At 40.7% G+C, this 27,753-nt stretch overlaps 2 protein-coding genes across 3 annotated transcripts in view; one reads left to right on the plus strand and one right to left on the minus strand.

Moving 5' to 3' along the window:
* Positions 1 to 6,590, plus strand: part of LOC124137375 (serine/threonine-protein kinase SMG1-like) — a 124,255-nt gene extending 117,665 nt beyond the window's left edge. For both annotated transcript variants that reach the window (XM_048390006.1, XM_048390007.1), the window contains exons 71-74: positions 183 to 311; positions 981 to 1,031; positions 2,159 to 2,265; positions 2,873 to 6,590. In XM_048390006.1, the coding sequence (XP_048245963.1) occupies positions 183 to 311; positions 981 to 1,031; positions 2,159 to 2,265; positions 2,873 to 2,950 (365 nt within the window). In that variant the 3' untranslated portion in view covers positions 2,951 to 6,590. The remainder of the gene's footprint in view (positions 1 to 182; positions 312 to 980; positions 1,032 to 2,158; positions 2,266 to 2,872) is intronic.
* Positions 6,591 to 8,212: 1,622 nt separating this feature from the next.
* On the minus strand, positions 8,213 to 25,862 carry LOC124137374. Its single transcript, XM_048390013.1, has 4 exons — positions 25,470 to 25,862; positions 21,690 to 21,842; positions 11,381 to 11,582; positions 8,213 to 10,202 (listed from the first exon to the last, which is right to left on the minus strand). Exons 1-4 carry the CDS (start codon positions 25,725 to 25,727, stop codon positions 10,096 to 10,098), a joined length of 720 nt encoding a protein of 239 aa, XP_048245970.1. The 5' UTR covers positions 25,728 to 25,862; the 3' UTR covers positions 8,213 to 10,095.
* Positions 25,863 to 27,753: the final 1,891 nt, after the last annotated feature.

Raw genomic sequence — 27,753 nt, forward strand, 5'->3', positions numbered from 1 at the left:
GATAAATGTTCCTAATCAATGCAGGGCACACTTGCACAAAGCCATCTTAGCGCTAAGACTATCGTAAGCCTATGATAAAGTATGGGAGTTATGATAATCCTAGTGCTATGATCGCTTTGTGCAAGTGGGCCCAGGAGGCCGAGTTGATCTTCATGTACTGACCAGCTGCCTCTCTCCTTCAGCTTTGAAGAAGCCAGCCGAGCGTGAAGTAGCCAGTCCTGCACGCAGGATGTCCACAATCCAGAGAGAGCTGCAGCCCAACACCCCGCCCTTCAGCCCTCAGGCCGGTGCAGCGGCCCGGGCACAGAGCAGTCAGTAGTCTTGTAGCACCTCAATAACCAGCTCACAATCATATGATGTCTACCTTTTGCTAGAATCTAATATTTTCCTGGAACAGTTTTTCATTGTTTGCTTTCACAACTACTGCATCTTCTAGGGTTGCTGTTCCATGTGTATAAGGGGCGGTGGGGTAGCCCAGTGGTTAAAACGTTCGCTCATCACGCTAAAGACCCGGGTTCAATTCCCCACATGGGTACAATGTGCGAAGCCTGTTTACTGGTGTCCCCTGCCCAGATGTTGCTGGAATATTGCTAAAAGCGCATAAAACAATACTCACTCACTCACTCAGCCATGTGTATAAGACAGTAGTAGGATTAGGATGTCAGTATGTTATTTAGGCTGAAGTGCCACAATTCATTGTGCAGAGTTTCATCCCTTAATTGTGCCAGGATCCGCTGATTGTGGAAGGTCAAATTCAGAAGTGACCTGATTATGATCAACAAAGTATACACAATGTATGGATAACAACTTCTTTATTTACTGTAAAGGTGACATTTGGTATAGATCCTTGTACTGGAGTCACTCTGGGCTTTTCCCACAGTAAGCTACAGACATGCTGCAATATGATCAAATCAGTGTTAAACCAAACCTTCTTGGGCGGTGCCATTGTTCTTGCACTCAACAGATTGTCTTGTTTTCAGCTCCCATTGTTAAGAAGGAGAGAGTTATCCGAGATCCACGTACGGGGAAAGGTAAGTCAAGTAGGATATTCGGTTGTCATGGACCAGTGAGAGATGGTATAACCTATGTATTGTGTAGGCAAAAAATTACATGCCGGTAATAGCCTACAGATGAGCGGACTTGATTCCCTTCACGGTTGAAAAGTGTGAAGCTCATTCTGTGTGTCCCTTTCTGTATGGTGGCTAGAATATTGCTGGAAGCATCTTAAAGCCTTACCCACTTGAGAGCAAGGACATTAGGAAGTTGAAGTGTTTGGGGTTTTGATGGGTCCCGAAGTTCACTTCCAGTTTTTGCAGAGATTAATGACTGATTGCCCCTGTGTGTAATTCAGCCTGACTGTGTGTAATTCAGCCAGAGTGTAATTCAGCCTGATTGTGTGTAATTCAGCCTGACTGTGTGTAATTCAGCCTGACTGTGTGTAATTCAGCCTGACTGTGTGTAATTCAGCCTGACTGTGTGTAATTCAGCCTGATTGTGTGTAATTCAGCTCGAGTGTGTGTAATTCAGCCTGATCGTGTGTTGTGTGTAATTCAGCCCAGTTGTGTGTAATTCAGCCCAATTGTGTATAATTCAGCCTGATTATGTAATTCAGCTTGAGTGTGTGTAATTCAGCCCAGTTGTGTGTAATTCAGCCTGGTTGTGTGTCATTCAGCCTGGTTGTGTTATTCAGCCTGATTGTAATTCAGCCTGATTCTGTGTAATTCAAACAGAGTGTGTAATTCAGCCAGAGTGTAATTCAGCCAGAGTGTAATTCAGCCTGAGTGTGTGTAATTCAGCCTGATTGTGTATGTCAGCCTTGTTGTGCAATTCAGCTAGAGTGTGTGTAATTCAGCCCGTTCGTAATTTATCCTTATTGTGTGTAATGCAGCCTGTGTGTAATCCAGCCGTATTGTCTAATTCAGCCTGATTGTGTGTAATTCAGCCTGATTGTGTGTAATTCAGCTAATGTGTGTAACTCATCCCGTTTGTGTGTAATTCAACCCAATTGTGTGTAATTCAACCCAATTGTGTGTAATTCAGCCCGATTGTGTATAATTCAGCCTTATTGTGTGTAATTCAGCTAGTGTGTGTAATTCAACCCAATGGTGTGTAGTTCAGTCTGATTGTGTGTAATTCAACCCAATTGTGTGTAATTCAGCCATCCAGGAGAGGAACACCTATGCAGTGGGGGTGTGGCGCCGTGTCAAGATGAAGCTAGATGGGAGAGACCCGGACCCCAACAAACGCATGTCCGTTGCAGAACAGGTCAGATTCCAACAAATCATATAATCCAGCTGTTTTATATATGGTCTTTGTTGTAATCATTCATCTTCTATAAAAAACAAATTCTCCATTATTCCATTTTAATGACTTGATAGCAAGTAGTTGATCAGGACTATTTATGGAATCGGTTCAGCCAATTTTCACTTTCATATGCTTAACTGGTTGTGATGCATTGTTGTAGCTTCATGGTTATAGTTCTATCTACTGCCAAATTCTCCATCCTAATTGGTAAGCCCATTTTATCCCCTTTCCTTTGTCAGTGACTTGGCTGTGTTGACAGTGTTGTCGGGCTAAGACTTAGCCAGTCCGTGGAGATCCCCAGGCAGAACGTGGCCACAGCACCCCATTCTTTCTGTAGGAGGGAGCCAACTAATGAGGGTCTGGTGGTTACCATTCGCCACCTTGCAAATTTTGTGACTATCAGTAGGGAATTGTTGATCAAGCTATTATTTTGGTTGGCCCATGCTCAAGTATTTTCAGACTACCTCTAACTAGCTGGAACACAATATTGACACACTCGCTGCAAAAAGAAAACCTTTCAATGCTTGTGAAAATGAATTTCAACGTAAACTATTTGTGTGTGTTTCAGGTGGACTATGTTCTGAAGGAGGCTACCCATCTGGACAACCTGGCCGTGTTATATGAGGGATGGACGCCATGGGTTTGAATTCGACATGACCTGAATCCAGGCTCCTCGCTCTAACTACGACCTCTAGCAGAAACCTCTCCCTAGCAGCGATGGCAGACGCGTAAACTGCACATGTTGCTCGCCTCGACTGGGAGACTCTGTCTGGGTCATACTTACAACACTCGGAAGTCGAGTCCAAAGTTCTAGCCAAAACATGGAAGTAAAAAGCAATACCGCACTCTCGGGCCCGGCCGTTGGGCCTTTATATGAGTGATTGCTTTGAGTCAAGAGCTACCGGGACGCCGACTGCTGGCACCCTTTATAGCATTTTGTTCCGACATTGGCAGAGTAACAAAGCAGCAAGAAATATCGACAAACTTATTCAGAGCGACCATCGTCAGTAGATGGGTCCGCATTGATCTGATTTGCGATGAATAATGAGATAGACTTGAGGATAGAGTTGGTGGGATAGAAGGACATATTGATTGACGTATCATGTATTACAGCCACACATTGCCCCCCTCATCCTAACTGTATGGGATTTTGTGACAAGGTGAACTATGATATTGATAGACTTTTCTTTTTCATCGAACTACAGTCCTGAAATGAAATATCTATCACCCTTGTTGTTATATTGATGATTGTGTATTATATATGACATGTCCATATGCTTGCTTTGAATTCCTGCTTGTAGTGGAAGTCTTCGCGTCCTCAGCTAGAACTGAGTGGTTGGCAGACACAGATTGCAGCCATTATGGAAATAGACAAGCTAGCCTATTTTGCAGTGCTATAAGATCACATGTTTCACACTGTAGATTGGCTTTAGACATTGCAGTGGAAGTTGTTATCTGACACATGAGAATTGTTATGTTGAAAGGATCAACACTTATACATTTCCCTCTCCTCGTCAAGATGTGTGAAATTAAGGGAAAAGTGCATATACAAACATCATTAAATTGTCTATCCTCTTTCTGCTTAGAGTATTAAGAAAGTTGTATTACTGAATAATACTTGGATGACAATAATGAAATAATATTCAAATACTTCTTTTTTCTTGAAGAGAAGTGAAATTCTTGTCCATCTTTTTTCTATTCAGTTCCATTTGCCTACTTACTCTGCATTTCTGATGTCTATCAATTCATTATACTTGTTTTTGTTAGAATATGATACGCCTCGGTTTTAGTATCTGAATATACAATTTATACTATATTTGTGTTATGAAAGAATGCTCTCTTTATTCAACTCATATCAAAAAGAAATGTAGTGTCATGCTTTTATAAGTAATGTGTATAGAGAAAATCATACACCTTAGATAATAAGGATGAGCTACTGTTTGATACTCTGTTTAAGGAAAGACAGAAAATGTTGGATTATGCATATGGTCAAAAAACAAGAGATCCAACATTTTGTGTGAGATGTAATTTAGAGTAAGTCGCTGCTTTCGATTTTGTGTAACAGCTACGCTGCTTGCTTCATTTCAAACTCCACCATGTTTACATGGCCTTGGTGTTTAACAGGCCGCCAGCTTTAGGCCATTGCACTTGTGTTTATTTGTGATAATGATAGAATTAGTGTTTATTATTATGTTTACAGGAAAGACTTAAGTCAGTGTGCTCCATCGTAGGATAAGGATGAAGTATGAGTGGTCAGTTTCCGACACGGGGGTAATTTTGATTCCACTTTGGGGTTATTCTTAGATCTATTGGGACGGTGATGTTTGATTTCATCTGATATAGAGGGAAGAGGAACCGAGCTGCATGTTCACAGCTCACTGCACAGATATCATTGCTACACATACTGCTCCTCATGTGACCCAGAAATGGGAGTTGGTTGAGTCGAGGTTGTACGTCTAACCAGATACACAAGACTTGCATTATGTCATTAGTCTCGTCTGCAAGCCCCTGAGATGTGATGCCTTGGTATGAGTGGTAAATATTGCCGAGGTTTGTGGTAATGATGTGGTCTTTGCGAGAGCTGAAGCACTGGTCAGTTATATAGCTGCCCAGGTGTAGCCTGTGGTGGCAGATCTTCATTAGGTGACATTGACCGGGATGGTGAGAGGCGTTGGAAGGTCATCCTTGGTGGATGTTGATCTTGAGTGACAGGGGTGAGGAATGTGAGGAGGTGATTGGTTGGGAGGAAACCAAGCGACAGCCAATCCCAGGAATGTCAGATTGTTGACCATATACTCATAAAGAGAAAGTCAAGTCAGTTCCGAGGTTTCTTATGTACATCAATATTTCGGAAGTGTAAGGATGGCTTTTGGTACAGACTGGGAGCCTCTTTTAATTATCTGTGTGTCATCATGGAATGTGGAGCATCTTCTACAAGGTGTTTTTTTAACAGATTAGCTCCTTGCCTACACTATACACGTCATGTACCTCGGCCAGACATCGGGACAGGGTCAGTCTGCATCAAAGATGGGCCCTAGAGTAAACTGTGCCATCTGATTCTGAAATGAGTTGATTGTATGATTTGTATGATTTGTATCTCCAATATAGTTAAATGAACCTTCACAGAAATACAAGAAACGTCAACATCAGGGCATGGCCCCATTCCACAAAATGATCTTAGGACCAATTAACCAGAACATCCATGTGTTAACATTGACCTACGACAGTCCAAGCGCTAAGATAGCTTTATGGAACAGGGCCTGGTCGCCAAACACATCTGATCATTAACTCTGTGTAAGCTCTGTGAGTAGAAGTTTCCAGGGGATACTTGAGATGTTGAAGCTTTCTGGCTTAGAGAACTGCCCACAGCCTGTTGTGATGTCCTTTGTATAGTCCTTGGTGCCAGGGAACCCGACTGTGACATGGGTGTTCGTAAGCTTGTCTGTCAGTACGTGAGTATTGTGAAGCACTGTCCATGTGTCCGTGTGTTCACCGTCAGTCATGTTACATTCATGTTCAGTGTAGTTTTCTTTGCATGCCAGATTTCAGACTTAAATCATGTACAGTTTGATGTATTTGAATGCAATTTAACAGAACTTTCAGCTGTACTTGAATGTACAATAACAGGACCATGGCTGGACTTGAAATTTGAATGCAATTTTGATAATGCAGTTAGCAAGAATAGCAGAATGAGATCAGAATATAAATGTGGAAGGCTTTTATGCTAACCAGAGTTTTTGAAAATATGAAACCAGTTGTTGCCGTTTAACATACTGTTCTATTATTGTCACACATGATGTATGCCTTCTGACAGTGCAGTCCTGAAAGTAAATGGAAAACTAAAACAGGCCAATGAAAACCTGGCTCTAGTAGTCATGGTAACAGAGTCATCATTAGAAACATGCTCCTATTTGGTTCCATTGGGAGGTTCTGTTTGGCCGTTCAAGGTCATACAACTGTCCTCAAACCACTGACCTGGGCCCAAACACAGTCTGCTGAGTGGCATCAGGAGATCATCAAAGAACTTTCAGAAAAATGCCCAAATGAAAATCTGTTGTAAGCTGACTTTTGGACTGCTGTCATCAGGTATTGTGTATGATGTAGATTGGTGTATACCGATGACTTGTATGATGTGTAGGTGTCCCTCCCTGATGGTCTCCGTGTAACCGTAGTCCCGTGCTGCTTCCTCAAGCACTGCACCATCTCTCATCTCTCATCTCACACTGTACTGTATGTTCCACTTATTTGTGTTCTGGTTTGGAGCTAATAAAAATAGTTGTAGTTGAGAACAGAGTCCTGTTGTCCTTTTGTATGTGTACACGACACTAGCAATATTTCAGCTATTAATAGTAACAATTTCTTGCAACTCAAGGGTGGATCCAGAAAGTGTCAACATTTGACAGGAAATCTAAGAATCACAACTAATTCCAGGGGCATGTTTACAAAGCGAAGCTCCACCGGTAGATCTCCTTGAACACCTGAAACTCCGAGTGACAAAGCGAAGCTCCACTGGTAGATCTCCTTGAACACCTGAAACTCCGAGTGACAAAGCGAAGCTCCACTGGTAGATCTCCTTGAACACCTTAAACTCCGAGTGACAAAGCGAAGCTCCACTGGTAGATCTCCTTGAACACCTGAAACTCCGAGTGACAAAGCGAAGCTCCACTGGTAGATCTCCTTGAACACCTTAAACTCCGAGTGACAAAGCGAAGCTCCACTGGTAGATCTCCTTGAACACCTGAAACTTCGAGTGACAAAGCGAAGCTCCACTGGTAGATCTCCTTGAACACCTGAAACTCCGAGTGACAAAGCGAAGCTCCACTGGTAGATCTCCTTGAACACCTTAAACTCCGAGTGACAAAGCAAAGCTCCACTGGTAGATCTTGAACACCTGAAACTCCGAGTGGAATGAATGCATTACCAGACACCTTTGCCATTTTGGTGACAGGTGGACACAAGTTCCTTCTGTAGTAATGGTTTCCAAGTTTTTCTGACACCATTTTTGGCCGCATAGCTAAAGTAACAGGCTTTGGGTGCTTGCATGAAAATGTATATTTTAGTTTCCAAAGTTAATGAAGCTATCGAGTACATGTTCATTAAAATGTGACCCCGATGGATGTCACTGAGGTTATCGCACACCATTATGGAACTATTTCAGTAATTTTTCTATGTTCATTAATCTCAGTTAAACATACAAGTGCAAACAGTAATGTTTCTGCTTGTTTTGAGCTGCATTGTTCCATTTAGCAAACTGTCATGTTGACACGTGCAGCTATATTAGAAGCATCAAACAAACATGGTGGATCGGTGTCTGGTAAAATGCATATGTAGAGCAGTTGGAGCACTATATAAGACTGCTTTCCGCCCAGGATCTGGTCGGCGGGGTGAATCCCAGAATCGGACCGTTTGTGGCTGAAATACTGTCAAGGAAGAGCTGAGGTCCACCTCAGGTATTATATAAGTGACCTTGGGCTTATCCCCAACTTGGATAGTATTTCAGTCAACTGTACGCTGCATGTGGTGGGGAAATCAGAGTTGTTTGAAATGTGCCTCTGCTCACCCAGCAGTGAATGGGTACCTGGTAGGATGAGATGGTAATGTGATACATCAGCCAGCAGGTCCACCTGTGCGTCCCACGTATTGTCAAGGGTATGGAAACACAGTTGAAGTATGAGGGAAAATAGGGTCTAACATCGTGTTCAAGATTGATGCACTTATGTAGGGACGTGCCGTGCATGCATGTGAGGTGTTTTGTGTGATGCAACCAGGCATTTCGTATGATGCGACCAGGCGTTACGTATGATGTGACCAGGCGTTTCGTATGACGTGACCAGGCATTCCAACCAACAGGCTGACCCTCTATCCACAGAAGTTTGAATTGTTGGTGCATGGAATTGACAATAATGAGTATAAATGTTGATGGGGAAAATCCACATCAAAAAGTTTATTTCCCCTAAAGAATATTACACAGAATAGTACCAGCATCTGTACAAACAGTCCAGTACCACACCTCCAACACGGAAACACAATCACATATCAAGTTTGGCTTCATGAAAATATACTTTGAATGTTGAAAAGAATGTCTACAGAAAGAAATGGAGGTGCTTGGCTCCACAGAAGGAAGAACAATTATAATGCATGTCATTACAAAATATTCAATTAACATTTTTTAAAATTATGTATACTGATAAAAGATGTAAATACCGTATAAAACTAGGGTGGATCCAGCGTTTTCAAAAGGTAGTGGACCAAAATACAAAAAACCTCCGTCAATTTTACATACTACATTTGGTTTTCAAAAGGGGGAGGGGGGGTCTGGACCCACCCTCTGAATATGTAATACTTCATAAAACAATACTGCTGGACTAGTATCAAGAGGTACATCAACATTAGAAAAATAACAATATGTTAAAAGGAAGATTCATGAATCGGCAAAGGTAATGAATCTTGGCCCAGATCTGAGATGATGTTTTACTTCAAACACTGCTGACTCCACCTCTGTTGAGTTCCCTTGCCTCGACCTACCCTATAGCTGCAATATCAGTATCAAGTTACCCTTCTCTCCTGCTGGACCAACACAGAACTGTTTACAGTGGTCACCACACTAACAAACCTCAATCTAATCATTCTGTGCAGGTATTGAAGTTCAGCAGAAATGCATCCTTGCTTGTCAAGGGAACAGTACTCAGTTCTACAGACCTGGGCCTTCAGGACGCAACGTGATCAACACAGCATGAGTTTTGTTGGTTTGTTGTTTAACGCCGCACTCCGCAATGTTAAGGCTATATGACGGCGGTCTGTCAATAATCAAGTCTGGACCAGACAATCCAGTGATTGACATCATGAATATTGGGATACAATGACATGCATCAACCAAGTCAGTGAGCCTGACCACCCAAACACCGTTAGTTGCCTCTTACGACAAACATAGTCACCTATTTAGACCTATTCTACCCCAGATCTATGAGTTGTGTAATTGGACGAGCCTCAGTTCAAAGTCAACCCTCTTTTTCTTAAGTATCTGATAGAAAAGATAATATTCATCATGTTTATATTCCTCTTCCTCGAATATTCTAGTGATGAGTTTTGTGATCTGTAGGAATTGTTTTCTATAACGACATCTTACATTGTTAGAATGTATAAACAATTGGTTATCTAAAAAAATCTCCCTTTATCTTCTCCCATTCACAAGGTTGAGGCATTGTATGTTACTACAATCCCAGTCGTATCAAATCAATGTATTAATCATATTAAACATGGGTTGGTGACCCACCTGAACAAGGAAATCAAAATATCACATCAAAGACTGGATATAACTCCCAATAACACAAGTCGTGACAAGGCAGATTATATAGAATGCTGTTGGTGATATTGTATCGAGTAATCAGTCAGATTTCACGGATCAAAACAAGGTGCAGTATGAATACCTTACGTTTTACACAGGAGAAGAATATTCTGGATGTGTGTAAGGACACAAAGATGCCATTCTCATCAACAGCACTTACAACTTAGAGAGAACAGTGTCCTTACTCTTCAACACATCCACACATCCTTGCATTCTAACCCCACTTGTGAGCATGAAATCTTCATTCAGAAGGCAAAAATGGTGAAATTTACACGCCTGTGACAGTGAATCTCAAGTAACCTCTTTTGAAATATAAAATAACATGATAGAAAAGCAGGCATCAGCGACAGTATTTTTTTTTGTTTTTATCATATGACGGCTGAAAATGTTGGCCTTCATTTATACCGCTGCTGCAATTGCTTCCCTCCGTGGAGCTGGCTGCCAACTCAGCTGATGATGGACGTATTCTGGACCTTAGTCCTGGCGGAGCGTAACACGCGGTTGCCGGACACTCGCCGGTTGTCCTCCTTCCAAGCTGGTGACCCCATCGTACCTGGAACACGGTGGGAAACTACATCTACAGTAAACTACGTTTATAATGAGCATGCTTATAACGAACTGGAGAATATAACAAACAGGTTTTTTTTGTCCCGGTCATTTGCTGTGTATATTCTTATAACAAACAACGGTTAACAAACTAAAAGTAGTGGTCCCTTTGGGTTATAACCATAGTTTACTGTACTTGGACAATACTGGTCTGGTGGTCTTCAATTAGACACCTCCAAAGGACTCACAGATGAACAATATCATGTCTGAAGCATGCAAACCCGACATGTTGAAAATAGCATGTTTAATATCATACAATTATAGACTTTTATACTAGGTCAATACCTGTTTGTATGGACCTGAAAAAAGAAATATTGACCGAGGATGAAGTCTGAGGTTGACATTGCTTTTTGGGGTCTATAAAAACAAGTATATAGTCTATGACTGTTTTAGTGAATATTATGGAGACAAAAGCCCATTCAACATGTCAGACTATGTTAGCTACAGTAACGTTATGAAGTTCCAACAAACGAAGACATCTGATTAGCTTAAGTCTTCGCAATACCACTTCTGGGTATTCCTGTTCTATATTTAGTAACTTGAGTTAATTATCAGACCTGACTTGGAGTCAATACGTATTTCTGTTGAATGACACGTGACATGTCCCATATCGTCCGAAAACAATAATTCCAGTTATATCCTGGCATCTGTGGGTGTTTCCCACATGTAATTACTGGATCGAACAATGCTATTGTATAAGTCCAAAGACACAGTCAGCCAGGTAAATCAAAGCCATGTTAGTGATCAAGTCAAGTACTTTTAATCATGTTGTCATCCGGAAACCAAAACGTCTGACAGTGGACAAGACAACCATGTGTCACTGTGTCAGGCCTACTGGTCAGAGACCAGCTGAGCTTCAGCATTGTTGAATTTACTGATTGTGTACCGTGTGACCTCTGACTGACCCTTGTGACCTCTGACTGACCCTCATGACCTCTGACTGACCCGTGTGACCTCTGACTGACCCTCTTGACCTCTGACTGACCCATGTGACCTCTGACTGAACCCTGTGACCTCTGACTGACCCATGTGACCTCTGACTGACCCGTGTGACCTCTGACTGACCCGTGTGACCTCTGACTGACCTGTGTGACCTCTGACTGACCCATGTGACCTCTGACTGACCTGTGATGAAGTTGTACTGCTTCCTGACTGGATATTCTCTCTGTACGCCTGGACCCAGTATGTGGCCCAGCTTGCTGTGGATGCGGTTATACTGAGACCAGTAGCTGGGAGGGTCATCGGATGCCCGGATTACAGCCTTCACCTCGGACCCTGACCTGTGCTCGTGACTTTTGGCATGTGCGTTCACATGATGGTGATTGGCCTGCGGAGGATGCAGAGAAGATTTGACATTACTGAACAATATTCACAACTGAAAGTTTAAATGAACAATGCCTAGAATCTGTGCGAGTTGATTGAGTTAACATTCAACACAGCTGTGACAGTATTTCAGTTATATCACAGTGTGTCTGCTTGATGTGGGAGGAAACTCTCGGTGATGCAGGTCTTGGATGTTTACCACTCTGGTGAAACCCTCAAGCATGGTTAACCTGCAATTGTGGGTATCAGGCCAGAGTGGAACCCTCAAGCATGGTTAACCTGCAATTGTGGGTATCAGGCCAAAGTGGAACCCTCAAGCATGGTTAACCTGCAATTGTGGGTATCAGGCCAGAGTGGAACCCTCAAGCATGGTTAACCTGCAATTGGGGGTATCAGGTCAGAGTGGAACCCTCAAGCATGGTTAACCTGCAATTGTGGGTATCAGGCCAGAGTGGAACCCTCAAGCATGGTTAACCTGCAATTGTGTGTATCAGGCCAGAGTTGAACCCACAAGCATGGTTAACCTGCAATTGTGGGTATCAGGCCAGAGTGGAACCCTCAAGCATGGTTAACCTGCAATTGTGGGTATCGGGCCAGAGTGGAACCCTCAAGCATGGTTAACCTGCAATTGTTGGTATCAGGCCAGAGTGGAACCCTCAAGCATGGTTAACCTGCATTTATGGGAATCAGGCCAGAGTGGAACCCTCAAGCATGGTTAACCTGCAATTGTGGGTATCAGGCCAGAGTGGAACCCTCAAGCATGGTTAACCTGCAATTGTGGGTATCAGGCCAGAGTGAAACCCTCAAGCATGTTTAACCTGCAATTGTGGGTATCAGGCCAGTGTGGAACCCTCAAGCATGGTTAACCTGCAATTGTGGGTATCAGGCCAGAGTGGAACCCTCAAGCATGGTTAACCTGCAAGTGTGGGTATCAGGCCAGAGTGGAGCCCTCAAGCATGGTTAACCTGCAATTGTGGGTATCAGGCCAGAGTGGAGCCCTCAAGCATGGTTAACCTGCAATTGTGGGTATCAGGCCAGAGTGGAACCCTCAAGCATGGTTAACCTGCAATTGTAGGTATCAGGCCAGAGTGAAACCCACAAGCATGGTTAACCTGCAATTGTGGGTATCAGGCCAGAGTTGAACCCACAAGCATGGTTAACCTGCAATTGTGGGTATCAGGCCAGAGTGGAACCCTCAAGCATGGTTAACCTGCAATTGTTGGTATCAGGCCAGAGTGAAACCCTCAAGCATGGTTAACCTGCAATTGTAGGTATCAGGCCAGAGTGAAACCCACAAGCATGGTTAACCTGCAATTGTGGGAATCAGGCCAGAGTGAAACCCACAAGCATGGTTAACCTGCAATTGTAGGTATCAGGCCAGAGTGAAACCCACAAGCATGGTTAACCTGCAATTGTTGGTATCAGGCCAGAGTGAAACCCACAAGCATGGTTAACCTGCAATTGTGAGTATCAGGCCAGAGTGGAACCCTCAAGCATGGTTAACCTGCAGTTGTGGGTATCAGGCCAGAGTAGAACCCTCAAGCATGGTTAACCTGCAATTGTGGGTATCAGGCCAGAGTGAAACCCTCAAGCATGGTTAACCTGCAATTGTGGGTATCAGGCCAGAGTGGAACCCTCAAGCATGGTTAACCTGCAATTGTGGGTATCAGGCCAGAGTGGAACCCTCAAGCATGGTTAACCTGCAATTGTGGGTATCAGGCCGACCAAAAACAACCAGACCAAAAGAAACACCCCCAATAAAGTTTGTATTATCAATTGAACCAAACACAGTAAATGACATAGGATGTAGCCATTTGTTGCAGTCTGTTTCTTTATGGGGATTGTGACTTTGTAATTTGTGCAGCTATTTCTATTTAAAGTGTGTGCAAATTCTATCGTTTGAGACATTCTGGTTTCCTTTGGTAGGCCTGGGTATGGTGAAACCCACGCAATATGATTCTTCCAGCGCCTTAGTGTTTACTCTAGACACTAATAATATACTCACAGTGTTACTCTAAGTGTTACTCTAGACACTGGTGATATACTCACAGTGTTACTCTAGACACTGATGATATACTCACAGTGTTACTCTAGACACTGATGATATACTCACAGTGTTACTCTAGACACTGATGATATACTCACAGTGTTACTCTAGACACTGATGATATACTCACAGTGTTACTCTAGACACTGATGATATCCTCACAGTGTTACTCTACACACTAGTGATATACTCACAGTGTTACTCTAGACACTGATGATATACTCACATTGTTACTCTTGACACTGGTGATATACTCACAGTGTTACTCTACACACTGATGATATACTCACAGTGTTACTCTAGACACTGGTGATATACTCACAGTGTTACTCTAGACACTGATGATATACTCACAGTGTTACTCTAGACACTGATGATATACTCACAGTGTTACTCTAGACACTGGTGATATACTCACAGTGTTACTCTATACACTGATGATATACTCACAGTGTTACTCGAAGTGTTACTCTAGACACTGATGATATACTCACAGTGTTACTCTATAAACTGATGATATACTCACAGTGTTACTCTATACACTGATGATATACTCACAGTGTTACTCTATAAACTGATGATGTACTCACAGTGTTACTCTATACACTGGTGATATACTCACAGTGTTACTCTATACACTGGTGATATACTCACAGTGTTACTCTATACACTGGTGATATACTCAGTGTTACTCTAGACACTGGTGATATACTCATAGTGTTACTCTATAAACTTGTGATATACTCACAGTGTTACTCTACACACTGGTGATATACTCACAGTGTTACTCTAGACACTGATGATATACTCACAGTGTTACTCTAGGCACTGGTGATATACTCAAAGTGTTACTCTAGACACTGGTGATATACTCACAGTGTTACTCTAGACACTGATGATATACTCACAGTGTTACTCTAGACACTGGTGATATACTCACAGTGTTACTCTAGACACTGATGATATACTCACAGTGTTACTCTATACACTGGTGATATACTCACAGTGTTACTCTAGACACTGATGATATACTCACAGTGTTACTCTAGACACTGATGATATACTCACAGTGTTACTCTATACACTGGTGATATACTCACAGTGTTACTCTATACACTGGTGATATTCTCACAGTGTTACTCTAGACACTGGTGATATACTCACAGTGTTACTCTAGACACTGGTGATATACTCACAGTGTTACTCTAGACACTGGTGATATACTCACAGTGTTACTCTACACACTAGTGATATACTCACAGTGTTACTCTAGACACTGGTGATATACTCACAGTGTTACTCTATACACTGGTGATATACTCACAGTGTTACTCTAGACACTGATGATATACTCACAGTGTTACTCTAGACACTGGTGATATACTCACAGTGTTACTCTAGACACTGGTGATATACTCACAGTGTTACTCTAGGCACTGGTGATATACTCACAGTGTTACTCTAGACACTGGTGATATACTCACAGTGTTACTCTACACACTGGTGATATACTCACAGTGTTACTCTAGACACTGGTGATATACTCACAGTGTTACTCTATACACTGGTGATATACTCACAGTGTTACTCTATACACTGGTGATATACTCACAGTGTTACTCTATACACTGGTGATATACTCACAGTGTTACTCGAAGTGTTACTCTAGACACTGATGATATACTCACAGTGTTACTCTATAAACTGATGATATACTCACAGTGTTACTCTATACACTGATGATATACTCACAGTGTTACTCTATACACTGGTGATATACTCACAGTGTTACTCTACACACTGGTGATATACTCACAGTGTTACTCTAGACACTGGTGATATACTCACAGTGTTACTCTAGACACTGGTGATATACTCACAGTGTTACTCTACACACTGGTGATATACTCACAGTGTTACTCTAGACACTGGTGATATACTCACAGTGTTACTCTATACACTGGTGATATACTCACAGTGTTACTCTAGACACTGGTGATATACTCACAGTGTTACTCTAGACACTGGTGATATACTCACAGTGTTACTCTACACACTGGTGATATACTCACAGTGTTACTCTAGACACTGATGATATTCTCACAGTGTTACTCTATACACTGGTGATATACTCACAGTGTTAGTCTAGACACTGATGATATTCTCACAGTGTTACTCTATACACTGGTGATATACTCACAGTGTTACTCTAGACACTGGTGATATACTCACAGTGTTACTCTAGACACTGGTGATATACTCACAGTGTTACTCTAGACACTGGTGATATACTCACAGTGTTACTCTACACACTGGTGATATACTCACAGTGTTACTCTATACACTGATGATATACTCACAGTGTTACTCTAGACACTGGTGATATACTCACAGTGTTACTCTAGACACTGGTGATATACTCACAGTGTTACTCTAGACACTGGTGATATACTCACAGTGTTACTCTATACACTGGTGATATACTCACAGAGTTACTCTATACACTGGTGATATACTCACAGTGTTACTCTAGACACTGGTGATATACTCACAGAGTTACTCTATACACTGGTGATATACTCACAGTGTTACTCTAGACACTGGTGATATACTCACAGTGTTACTCTATACACTGGTGATATACTCACAGTGTTACTCTTGACACTGGTGATATACTCACAGTGTTACTCTAGACACTGGTGATATACTCACAGTGTTACTCTAGACACTGATGATATACTCACAGTGTTACTCTAGACACTGTTGATATACTCACAGTGTTACTCTAGACACTGGTGATATACTCACAGTGTTACTCTATACACTGATGATATACTCACAGTGTTACTCTAGACACTGGTGATATACTCACAGTGTTACTCTAGACACTGGTGATATACTCACAGTGTTACTCTAGACACTGGTGATATACTCACAGTGTTACTCTATACACTGGTGATATACTCACAGTGTTACTCTAGACACTGGTGATATACTCACAGTGTTACTCTAGACACTGGTGATATACTCACAGTGTTACTCTAGACACTGATGATATACTCACAGTGTTACTCTATACACTGGTGAGATACTCACAGTGTTACTCTATACACTGGTGATATTCTCACAGTGTTACTCTAGACACTGGTGATATACTCACAGTGTTACTCTAGACACTGGTGATATACTCACAGTGTTACTCTAGACACTGGTGATATACTCACAGTGTTACTCTACACACTAGTGATATACTCACAGTGTTACTCTAGACACTGGTGATATACTCACAGTGTTACTCTAGACACTGGTGATATACTCACAGTGTTACTCTAGACACTGATGATATACTCACAGTGTTACTCTAGACACTGGTGATATACTCACAGTGTTACTCTAGACACTGGTGATATACTCACAGTGTTACTCTAGGCACTGGTGATATACTCACAGTGTTACTCTAGACACTGGTGATATACTCACAGTGTTACTCTACACACTGGTGATATACTCACAGTGTTACTCTAGACACTGGTGATATACTCACAGTGTTACTCTATACACTGGTGATATACTCACAGTGTTACTCTATACACTGGTGATATACTCACAGTGTTACTCTATACACTGGTGATATACTCACAGTGTTACTCGAAGTGTTACTCTAGACACTGATGATATACTCACAGTGTTACTCTATAAACTGATGATATACTCACAGTGTTACTCTATACACTGATGATATACTCACAGTGTTACTCTATACACTGGTGATATACTCACAGTGTTACTCTACACACTGGTGATATACTCACAGTGTTACTCTAGACACTGGTGATATACTCACAGTGTTACTCTAGACACTGGTGATATACTCACAGTGTTACTCTACACACTGGTGATATACTCACAGTGTTACTCTAGACACTGGTGATATACTCACAGTGTTACTCTATACACTGGTGATATACTCACAGTGTTACTCTAGACACTGGTGATATACTCACAGTGTTACTCTAGACACTGGTGATATACTCACAGTGTTACTCTACACACTGGTGATATACTCACAGTGTTACTCTAGACACTGATGATATTCTCACAGTGTTACTCTATACACTGGTGATATACTCACAGTGTTAGTCTAGACACTGATGATATTCTCACAGTGTTACTCTATACACTGGTGATATACTCACAGTGTTACTCTAGACACTGGTGATATACTCACAGTGTTACTCTAGACACTGGTGATATACTCACAGTGTTACTCTAGACACTGGTGATATACTCACAGTGTTACTCTACACACTGGTGATATACTCACAGTGTTACTCTATACACTGATGATATACTCACAGTGTTACTCTAGACACTGGTGATATACTCACAGTGTTACTCTAGACACTGGTGATATACTCACAGTGTTACTCTAGACACTGGTGATATACTCACAGTGTTGCTCTATACACTGGTGATATACTCACAGAGTTACTCTATACACTGGTGATATACTCACAGTGTTACTCTAGACACTGGTGATATACTCACAGAGTTACTCTATACACTGGTGATATACTCACAGTGTTACTCTAGACACTGGTGATATACTCACAGTGTTACTCTATACACTGGTGATATACTCACAGTGTTACTCTTGACACTGGTGATATACTCACAGTGTTACTCTAGACACTGGTGATATACTCACAGTGTTACTCTAGACACTGATGATATACTCACAGTGTTACTCTAGACACTGTTGATATACTCACAGTGTTACTCTAGACACTGGTGATATACTCACAGTGTTACTCTATACACTGATGATATACTCACAGTGTTACTCTAGACACTGGTGATATACTCACAGTGTTACTCTAGACACTGGTGATATACTCACAGTGTTACTCTAGACACTGGTGATATACTCACAGTGTTACTCTAGACACTGGTGATATACTCACAGTGTTACTCTATACACTGGTGATATACTCACAGTGTTACTCTAGACACTGGTGATATACTCACAGTGTTACTCTAGACACTGGTGATATACTCACAGTGTTACTCTACACACTGGTGATATACTCACAGTGTTACTCTAGACACTGATGATATTCTCACAGTGTTACTCTATACACTGGTGATATACTCACAGTGTTAGTCTAGACACTGATGATATTCTCACAGTGTTACTCTATACACTGGTGATATACTCACAGTGTTACTCTAGACACTGGTGATATACTCACAGTGTTACTCTAGACACTGGTGATATACTCACAGTGTTACTCTAGACACTGGTGATATACTCACAGTGTTACTCTACACACTGGTGATATACTCACAGTGTTACTCTATACACTGATGATATACTCACAGTGTTACTCTAGACACTGGTGATATACTCACAGTGTTACTCTAGACACTGGTGATATACTCACAGTGTTACTCTAGACACTGGTGATATACTCACAGTGTTGCTCTATACACTGGTGATATACTCACAGAGTTACTCTATACACTGGTGATATACTCACAGTGTTACTCTAGACACTGGTGATATACTCACAGAGTTACTCTATACACTGGTGATATACTCACAGTGTTACTCTAGACACTGGTGATATACTCACAGTGTTACTCTATACACTGGTGATATACTCACAGTGTTACTCTTGACACTGGTGATATACTCACAGTGTTACTCTAGACACTGGTGATATACTCACAGTGTTACTCTAGACACTGATGATATACTCACAGTGTTACTCTAGACACTGTTGATATACTCACAGTGTTACTCTAGACACTGGTGATATACTCACAGTGTTACTCTAGACACTGATGATATACTCACAGTGTTACTCTAGACACTGGTGATATACTCACAGTGTTACTCTAGACACTGGTGATATACTCACAGTGTTACTCTAGACACTGGTGATATACTCACAGTGTTACTCTAGACACTGGTGATATACTCACAGTGTTACTCTATACACTGGTGATATACTCACAGTGTTACTCTAGACACTGGTGATATACTCACAGTGTTACTCTAGACACTGGTGATATACTCACAGTGTTACTCTAGACACTTATGATATACTCACAGTGTTACTCTATACACTGGTGAGATACTCACAGTGTTACTCTATACACTGGTGATATACTCACAGTGTTACTCTCGACACTGGTGATATACTCACAGTGTTACTCTAGACACTGGTGATATACTCACAGTGTTACTCTAGACACTGGTGAGATACTCACAGTGTTACTCTATACACTGGTGATATACTCACAGTGTTACTCTAGACACTGGTGATATACTCACAGTGTTACTCTAGACACTGGTGATATACTCACAGTGTTACTCTAGACACTGGTGATATACTCACAGTGTTACTCTAGACACTGATGATATACTCACAGTGTCACTCTATACACTGGTGATATACTCACAGTGTTACTCTATACACTGGTGATATACTCACAGTGTTACTCTATACACTGGTGATATACTCACAGTGTTACTCTAGACACTGGTGATATACTCACAGTGTTACTCTAGACACTGGTGATATACTCACAGTGTTACTCTAGACACTGGTGATATACTCACAGTGTTACTCTACACACTGGTGATATACTCACAGTGTTACTCTATACACTGATGATATACTCACAGTGTTACTCTAGACACTGGTGATATACTCACAGTGTTACTCTAGACACTGGTGATATACTCACAGTGTTACTCTAGACACTGGTGATATACTCACAGTGTTGCTCTATACACTGGTGATATACTCACAGAGTTACTCTATACACTGGTGATATACTCACAGTGTTACTCTAGACACTGGTGATATACTCACAGAGTTACTCTATACACTGGTGATATACTCACAGTGTTACTCTAGACACTGGTGATATACTCACAGTGTTACTCTATACACTGGTGATATACTCACAGTGTTACTCTTGACACTGGTGATATACTCACAGTGTTACTCTAGACACTGGTGATATACTCACAGTGTTACTCTAGACACTGATGATATACTCACAGTGTTACTCTAGACACTGTTGATATACTCACAGTGTTACTCTAGACACTGGTGATATACTCACAGTGTTACTCTAGACACTGATGATATACTCACAGTGTTACTCTAGACACTGGTGATATACTCACAGTGTTACTCTAGACACTGGTGATATACTCACAGTGTTACTCTAGACACTGGTGATATACTCACAGTGTTACTCTAGACACTGGTGATATACTCACAGTGTTACTCTATACACTGGTGATATACTCACAGTGTTACTCTAGACACTGGTGATATACTCACAGTGTTACTCTAGACACTGGTGATATACTCACAGTGTTACTCTAGACACTTATGATATACTCACAGTGTTACTCTATACACTGGTGAGATACTCACAGTGTTACTCTATACACTGGTGATATACTCACAGTGTTACTCTCGACACTGGTGATATACTCACAGTGTTACTCTAGACACTGGTGATATACTCACAGTGTTACTCTAGACACTGGTGAGATACTCACAGTGTTACTCTATACACTGGTGATATACTCACAGTGTTACTCTAGACACTGGTGATATACTCACAGTGTTACTCTAGACACTGGTGATATACTCACAGTGTTACTCTAGACACTGGTGATATACTCACAGTGTTACTCTAGACACTGATGATATACTCACAGTGTCACTCTATACACTGGTGATATACTCACAGTGTTACTCTATACACTGGTGATATACTCACAGTGTTACTCTATACACTGGTGATATACTCACAGTGTTACTCTATACACTGGTGATATACTCACAGTGTTACTCTATACACTGGTGATATACTCACAGTGTTACTCTAGACACTGGTGATATACTCACAGTGTTACTCTAGACACTGGTGATATACTCAGTGTTACTCTAGACACTGATGATATACTCACAGTGTTACTCTAGACACTGGTGATATACACAGTGTTACTCTAGACACTGGTGATATACTCACACTGGGGGACTGCTTGGCGGCGAAGTCCTGGGAGTAGTTGGTGCGCCAGGGGTTGTCAGGGTGCGGCACCCCAAGATGGTACTGGGAGATGTGCATGGAGGGGCCAGGCGTGGCACGTGTCGGTGGATTCAGCGTCTTGCTGCCTCCGTGGAACTGGAAGGAAGGATCAACGTTTATCTCCGTTCTACACAGAATTAGTCATTTTCAAAGAAAAGAGAGGGAAACTCGGAAAACCTTCTCCTGTTGTTTGAAAGGTAATTTTACAGATGCTATAGAGCATACTCACTGAGTTATATGTCTCCATACTGTTTGTTTGTTTGTTCATTTAACGCCGCACTTAGCAATATTCCAGCTATATGACAGCGGTCTGTAAATAATCGAGTCTGGACCAGACAATCCAGGGATTGATATCATGAGCAATGATCCACGCAATTGGGATCGATGACATGCATCAACCAAGTGAGCGAGCCTCACCACCCGATCCCGTTAGTCACCTCTTACGACAAGCATAGTCGCCTTTTAAGGCAAGCATGGGTTGCTGAAGACCTAGTCTACCCTGATCTTCACAGGTAGCTTTACGTCTACATACTGAGAGAGACTGGTCATGATATATGATGATATAGAGCACACTGAGCTATATGTCTGCATACTGAGAGAGGCTGGTCATGATATACAATGATATGGAGCAAACTGAGCTATATGTCTACATACTGAGAGAGGCTGGTCATGATATACAATATGGAGCACACAGAGCTATATGTCTACATACTGAGAGAGGCTGGTCATGATATACAATGATATAGAGCACAATGAGCTATATGTCTCCATACTGAGAGAGGCTGGTCATGATATACAATGATATGGAGCACAATGAGCTATATGTCTCCATACTTGGAGAGACTGGTCATGATATACAATGATATAGAGCACAATGAGCTATATGTCTGCATACTGAGAGAGGCTGGTCATGATGTACAATGATATAGAGCACACTGAGCTATATGTCTGCGTACTGAGAGAGGCTGGTCATGATATACAATGATATAGAGCACACTGAGCTATATGTCTGCATACTGAGAGAGGCTGGTCATGATATACAATGATATGGAGCACACTCAGCTATATGTCTCCATACTGAGAGAGACTGGTCACGTTATACAATGATATAGAGCACAATGAGCTATATGTCTCCATACTGAGAGAGACTGGTCATGATATACAATGATATAGAGCACAATGAGCTATATGTCTGCATACTGAGAGAGGCTGGTCATGATATACAATGATATAGAGCACACTGAGCTATATGTCTTCATACTGAGAGGGGCTGGTCATGATATACAATGATATGGAGCACACTGAACTATATGTCTGCATACTGAGAGAGGCTGGTCATGTTATACAATGATATAGAGCACACTGAGCTATATGTCTTCATACTGAGAGAGGCTGGTCATGATATACAATGATATAGAGCACACTGAGCTATATGTCTTTATACTGAGAGAGGCTGGTCATGTTATACAATGATATAGAGCACACTGAGCTATATGTCTTCATACTGAGAGAGGCTGGTCATGTTATACAATGATATGGAGCACAATGAGCTATATGTCTGCATACTGAGAGAGGCTGGTCATGATATACAATGATATAGAGCACAATGAGCTATATGTCTGCATACTGAGAGAGGCTGGTCATGATATACAATGATATAGAGCACACTGAGCTATATGTCTTCATACTGAGAGAGGCTGGTCATGTTATACAATGATATAGAGCACACTGAGCTATATGTCTTCATACTGAGAGGGGCTGGTCATGATATACAATGATATGGAGCACACTGAGCTATATGTCTCCATACTGAGAGGGGCTGGTCATGATATACAATGATATAGAGCACACTGAGCTATATGTCTGCATACTGAGAGAGGCTGGTCATGATATACAATGATATAGAGCACACTGAGCTATATGTCTTCATACTGAGAGAGGCTGGTCATGATATACAATGATATAGAGCACAATGAGCTATATGTCTGCATACTGAGAGGGGCTGGTCATGATATACAATGATATGGAGCATAACACATGACTACCTTCACCTGCAGTGCATGTTCTCAGCCCACACTGACACTTCTCAATAGGAGCCTTTTGACCCTTGGCAGCCAGTGACACGATTGTTGTAGATTTCAATCTATCACGCTTTGGTATGTTGAGACCGCGTTTTAGTGACTCACATAAATAGCAAAAGGATCAGGTCATAAATAACATACATTATTCATACTCTAAAGGCACCAATTGAACATGTTGAAAGTTTAAAAAAGAACTTTATTTGGACATTAATCTTATTAATTTCTTTGAATGAAAGTTTTCAATTTAGTTGCACACCTTCAGATATGTAGTACTGCTGCAAATCAGGACTAAAGTGGACTGTCTGTGCCCAAACCTTTCAGTCTACATGGTCTGCTAGGCTGAACTTGTCTTCCAGCACCATTTTTCAAAGTTTGTCCAATTTATTGGCTTTCATGATATCACATATACTTCATTTAGAAGGGTCTTGATGTCGTAAATCCATTAAACACAAATTTCTATGAAATAAAATCTACATTGAACATGAAAATGGAGAATATCCTGCAAAATATATACTTACGTATTGCCTTTAAACTGGAATATGTTGAAACTGAGGTGATGATATGATGAAAATACCAACACTAGTAGGTGTATTTGGCACTTAGATATAATGCTTGTCGTAAGAGGCGACTAACGGGATCGGGTGGTCAGGCTCGCTGACTTGGTTGATGCATGTCATTGCATCCCCATTGCGTGGATCGATGCTCATGATGTCAATCACTGGATTGTCTGGTCCAGACTTGTCATATAGCTGGAATATTGCCGAGTGCTGCGTTTAACAACAAACAAACACTAACGCTGGTCTTTTGGGCACAACATAGTAAATTGTCCCAGTGGAACGAAATAAATAGTGCTCCAAAAGTTAAGTGTTATTCTTGTGTACATCGATTATTTCTATGATTAGAAACAGATATTTGGTGCAAAATAGAAGCACAATAAAAACTAAACAACTCTATGTGGTGTTAATTTCTTATCCATTGATTTATCGTTTTTATTTTTTTTGTCTATCCATCTACATTGTACCAATTTATTTATTTAGTTTACATTTACTTTTGTATATTAACATATACATTGACTCATTTAAGTATGTTTATATGTATTTATCTATTAAATTACTTAGTTTTCTAATTCATCATTTGCTATCAACACCTACAGTCTCGTTGCACGGATTATCCAAATGCATTGAAATGTAAATCATGCATTATAATGTTAATAAAAAGATTCTGGAAAAAAACATGTATATCTTTTCATTTTCTAAATAACTTTCACTTTCTGGTCAGTACCAATGGAGGCCCGACAGGAACAGAACTTTCTGTCTGCTGGTACTTTGAACAGCTAAGGAAATTTAGTTGGTTGCAAATTGTTTTAATTAAATATTTAATGACATGTTTTTTGTAAATGTATATTTTATCCTAGTCAGTGATTGATGACTGCAGCACATGAATATGTTTGAATAATATAAATATGTAGCTCTGAGGTTGTACAGCTGAATGCGAGCATGCTGTAACATTATCCTCATCTACATCATCATCAACAACAACAACAACAACAACAACAATAATAATAATAATTGTAGCAACTGATATGAAAACAAGACAAAGTTTTGCATTTCCCTGGAAGCATACAGCATATGTTGTGAAGTACCTGTCTCGAGGTGGTTGTGTAATCCGGTACCCAGGGGGCTTTGGCCATGAGAAGGGTGGTGGCATGCATGGGCCGGGCGCCCCACCCCCTCTTGAATGGAGCTGACAGCACTTGTTGCCTCTCTCTGTACGAGCCATGTGCAACGATAGGAAAATAACACCCATCTTCTGTCAACAACGTTGTGGCACTCTTGCCCTGGCCAAAGTTAACCCTTGGCTCAAACAAGGCCTCGGTCGACATGTTAGCTGTTAATGACATTTCCTCTGTAAATCTACATAATTATCATTTAAAGAAATCCTGGTGAAGTTGACAGCAGTAAAAGCTTGACACACTTCCGTTTGTGGTCATGTAAACAGTGGCGACGCGGGATAATGCACGCGATTGTGTCACTCCTTTTGACGCTATGATATTGATCCGAAAAAAAATAGTTCTCTATTTTGTATTTACCATTAGGCAAATACTGTTCATATTTATGCATTTAAACACTTTAATGGTTACATGCTATTACACGTAGCATGTTGTAGGAACTGTAATAATAATAGACATGTCGATAGATACTTTGAACTGGTGACAGTTGTCAAGGAGACAGTAGTCACCGAAAAGTTGTGAATCGGGTCATTCCGGAAGCTCTCGGAAGTTGCCGAACCGTCGTCTGCATGCGCAATGATATGACAGTACATAACAGTAAATAAAGGTTGGAGGTTGGTGAAATATTTGACAACAGACAGGATAGATTCACCAAGAAAGTGATGTTAGGGTATAATTCTTTATCTCAATCGAAACCCATCCCATTAAAAATGTACCCACCCAATCAAACAAATAATACAATTTATATACAAAGAGAGGTGTTCGAAAGAAGTTAATAGAAGACATACAATGTCATAATTTAATTTAACTTTATATGAATAATTATTGTGCTACGATATATGGTTAGTATTTTATCCCATTCCTATTTTTGTATCAACAAACGTAGATAATATTTATGTTACTGTTATTTTGAAAAGAAATGACCTGATTTCTTACATGGGCAGTAAATCGGTAGATGGAGCGGTTATTTTTTTATTAGGATTATCTGGTATCAATACTTTAATTCACTGTCAAATGAAAAAAAACCTCCCTGATTTTATGATGTCCATTCATTAAACTGTGACATCACAAATAATTATGTATCTAGTTAATTTTCCCATAGGTATTTGTTTTATCACAAATAATTTTGTAAATAGAAGATTGTTTTAAAAGAACAATTTTATTGATATTATAAAGTGATTATTGATATCTTAATAAAGATAAAGGGGCACACAAAAAACCTCCATATTCATAAGAAATCTATGCCAAAAGTAATAAACAAGGAAAAGTTAGTAAAACGGCACGTCATACAGACGTATGTGCTATATAATATACATGTATATGCATCTTCACGCGGCAAAGGTTCTAACAAATTTGGAAATTGGACTTTTAATATAACACGCCTCCGAGGTTTTGGTTGAAAATGTAAAACCGCTAGCAAATGAAAAACCCGAGGATGCGTGTTTTATCCAACTTATGAACCGTCTAAATGCAAGAAATACCAGAAACAAATATAAGAAAATATCGACATACCTTATAGTGAAGCAATACAGTTTATCGCGGTATTAAAGGAATTCGCCCAAAGCTTGCGAGATAAAAACCACGTGCAGCATGGACTAGCTGGAGTAATGACATGATAAACTGAACAACTTCCCATCACCTGCCCCGGTATTGCTGAGTGGGAAAACAGTGGGTTACAAAGCTTAACATGATATGTGAGGTTGCAAGTTCAATTCACGTCATGGAATATTCATGTTAAAAAGGAATTGTGACTTTTAACCAATCATCAAACACAATTGTGTTCACATCAAGAGGCAAGTTTATAAACATCAACTGTAAAAGCTAGGTATTACAGTTGTAATGTATCCGAATAACGGACATGAAGTAGTAACATCATAGTAACCCGACATCACATGTTACTACTTCATGTCCGTTATTCAGTTATGGCCTGATGAGACTCGTACGTGGTACGAGTTGAAAGCGCTAGCCTATTAAAACTGTGGTCAATCTTACTCCACTTATTTAATTATTACTATATATATATATATATATATATATATATATATATATATATATATATATATATATATATCCATGGTAATAACATAATGATAATGCGTTCTTTACAGCCGCACTCAGCAATATTCCAGCTATATGACAGCGGTCTGTAAATAACCGAGTCTGGACCAGACAATCCAGTGATTGACATCATGAGCAT

Source organism: Haliotis rufescens, unplaced genomic scaffold, assembly GCF_023055435.1.
Source record: "Haliotis rufescens isolate VD_foot unplaced genomic scaffold, xgHalRufe1.0.p SCAF_80, whole genome shotgun sequence".
Lineage (NCBI taxonomy): Eukaryota > Metazoa > Mollusca > Gastropoda > Lepetellida > Haliotidae > Haliotis > Haliotis rufescens.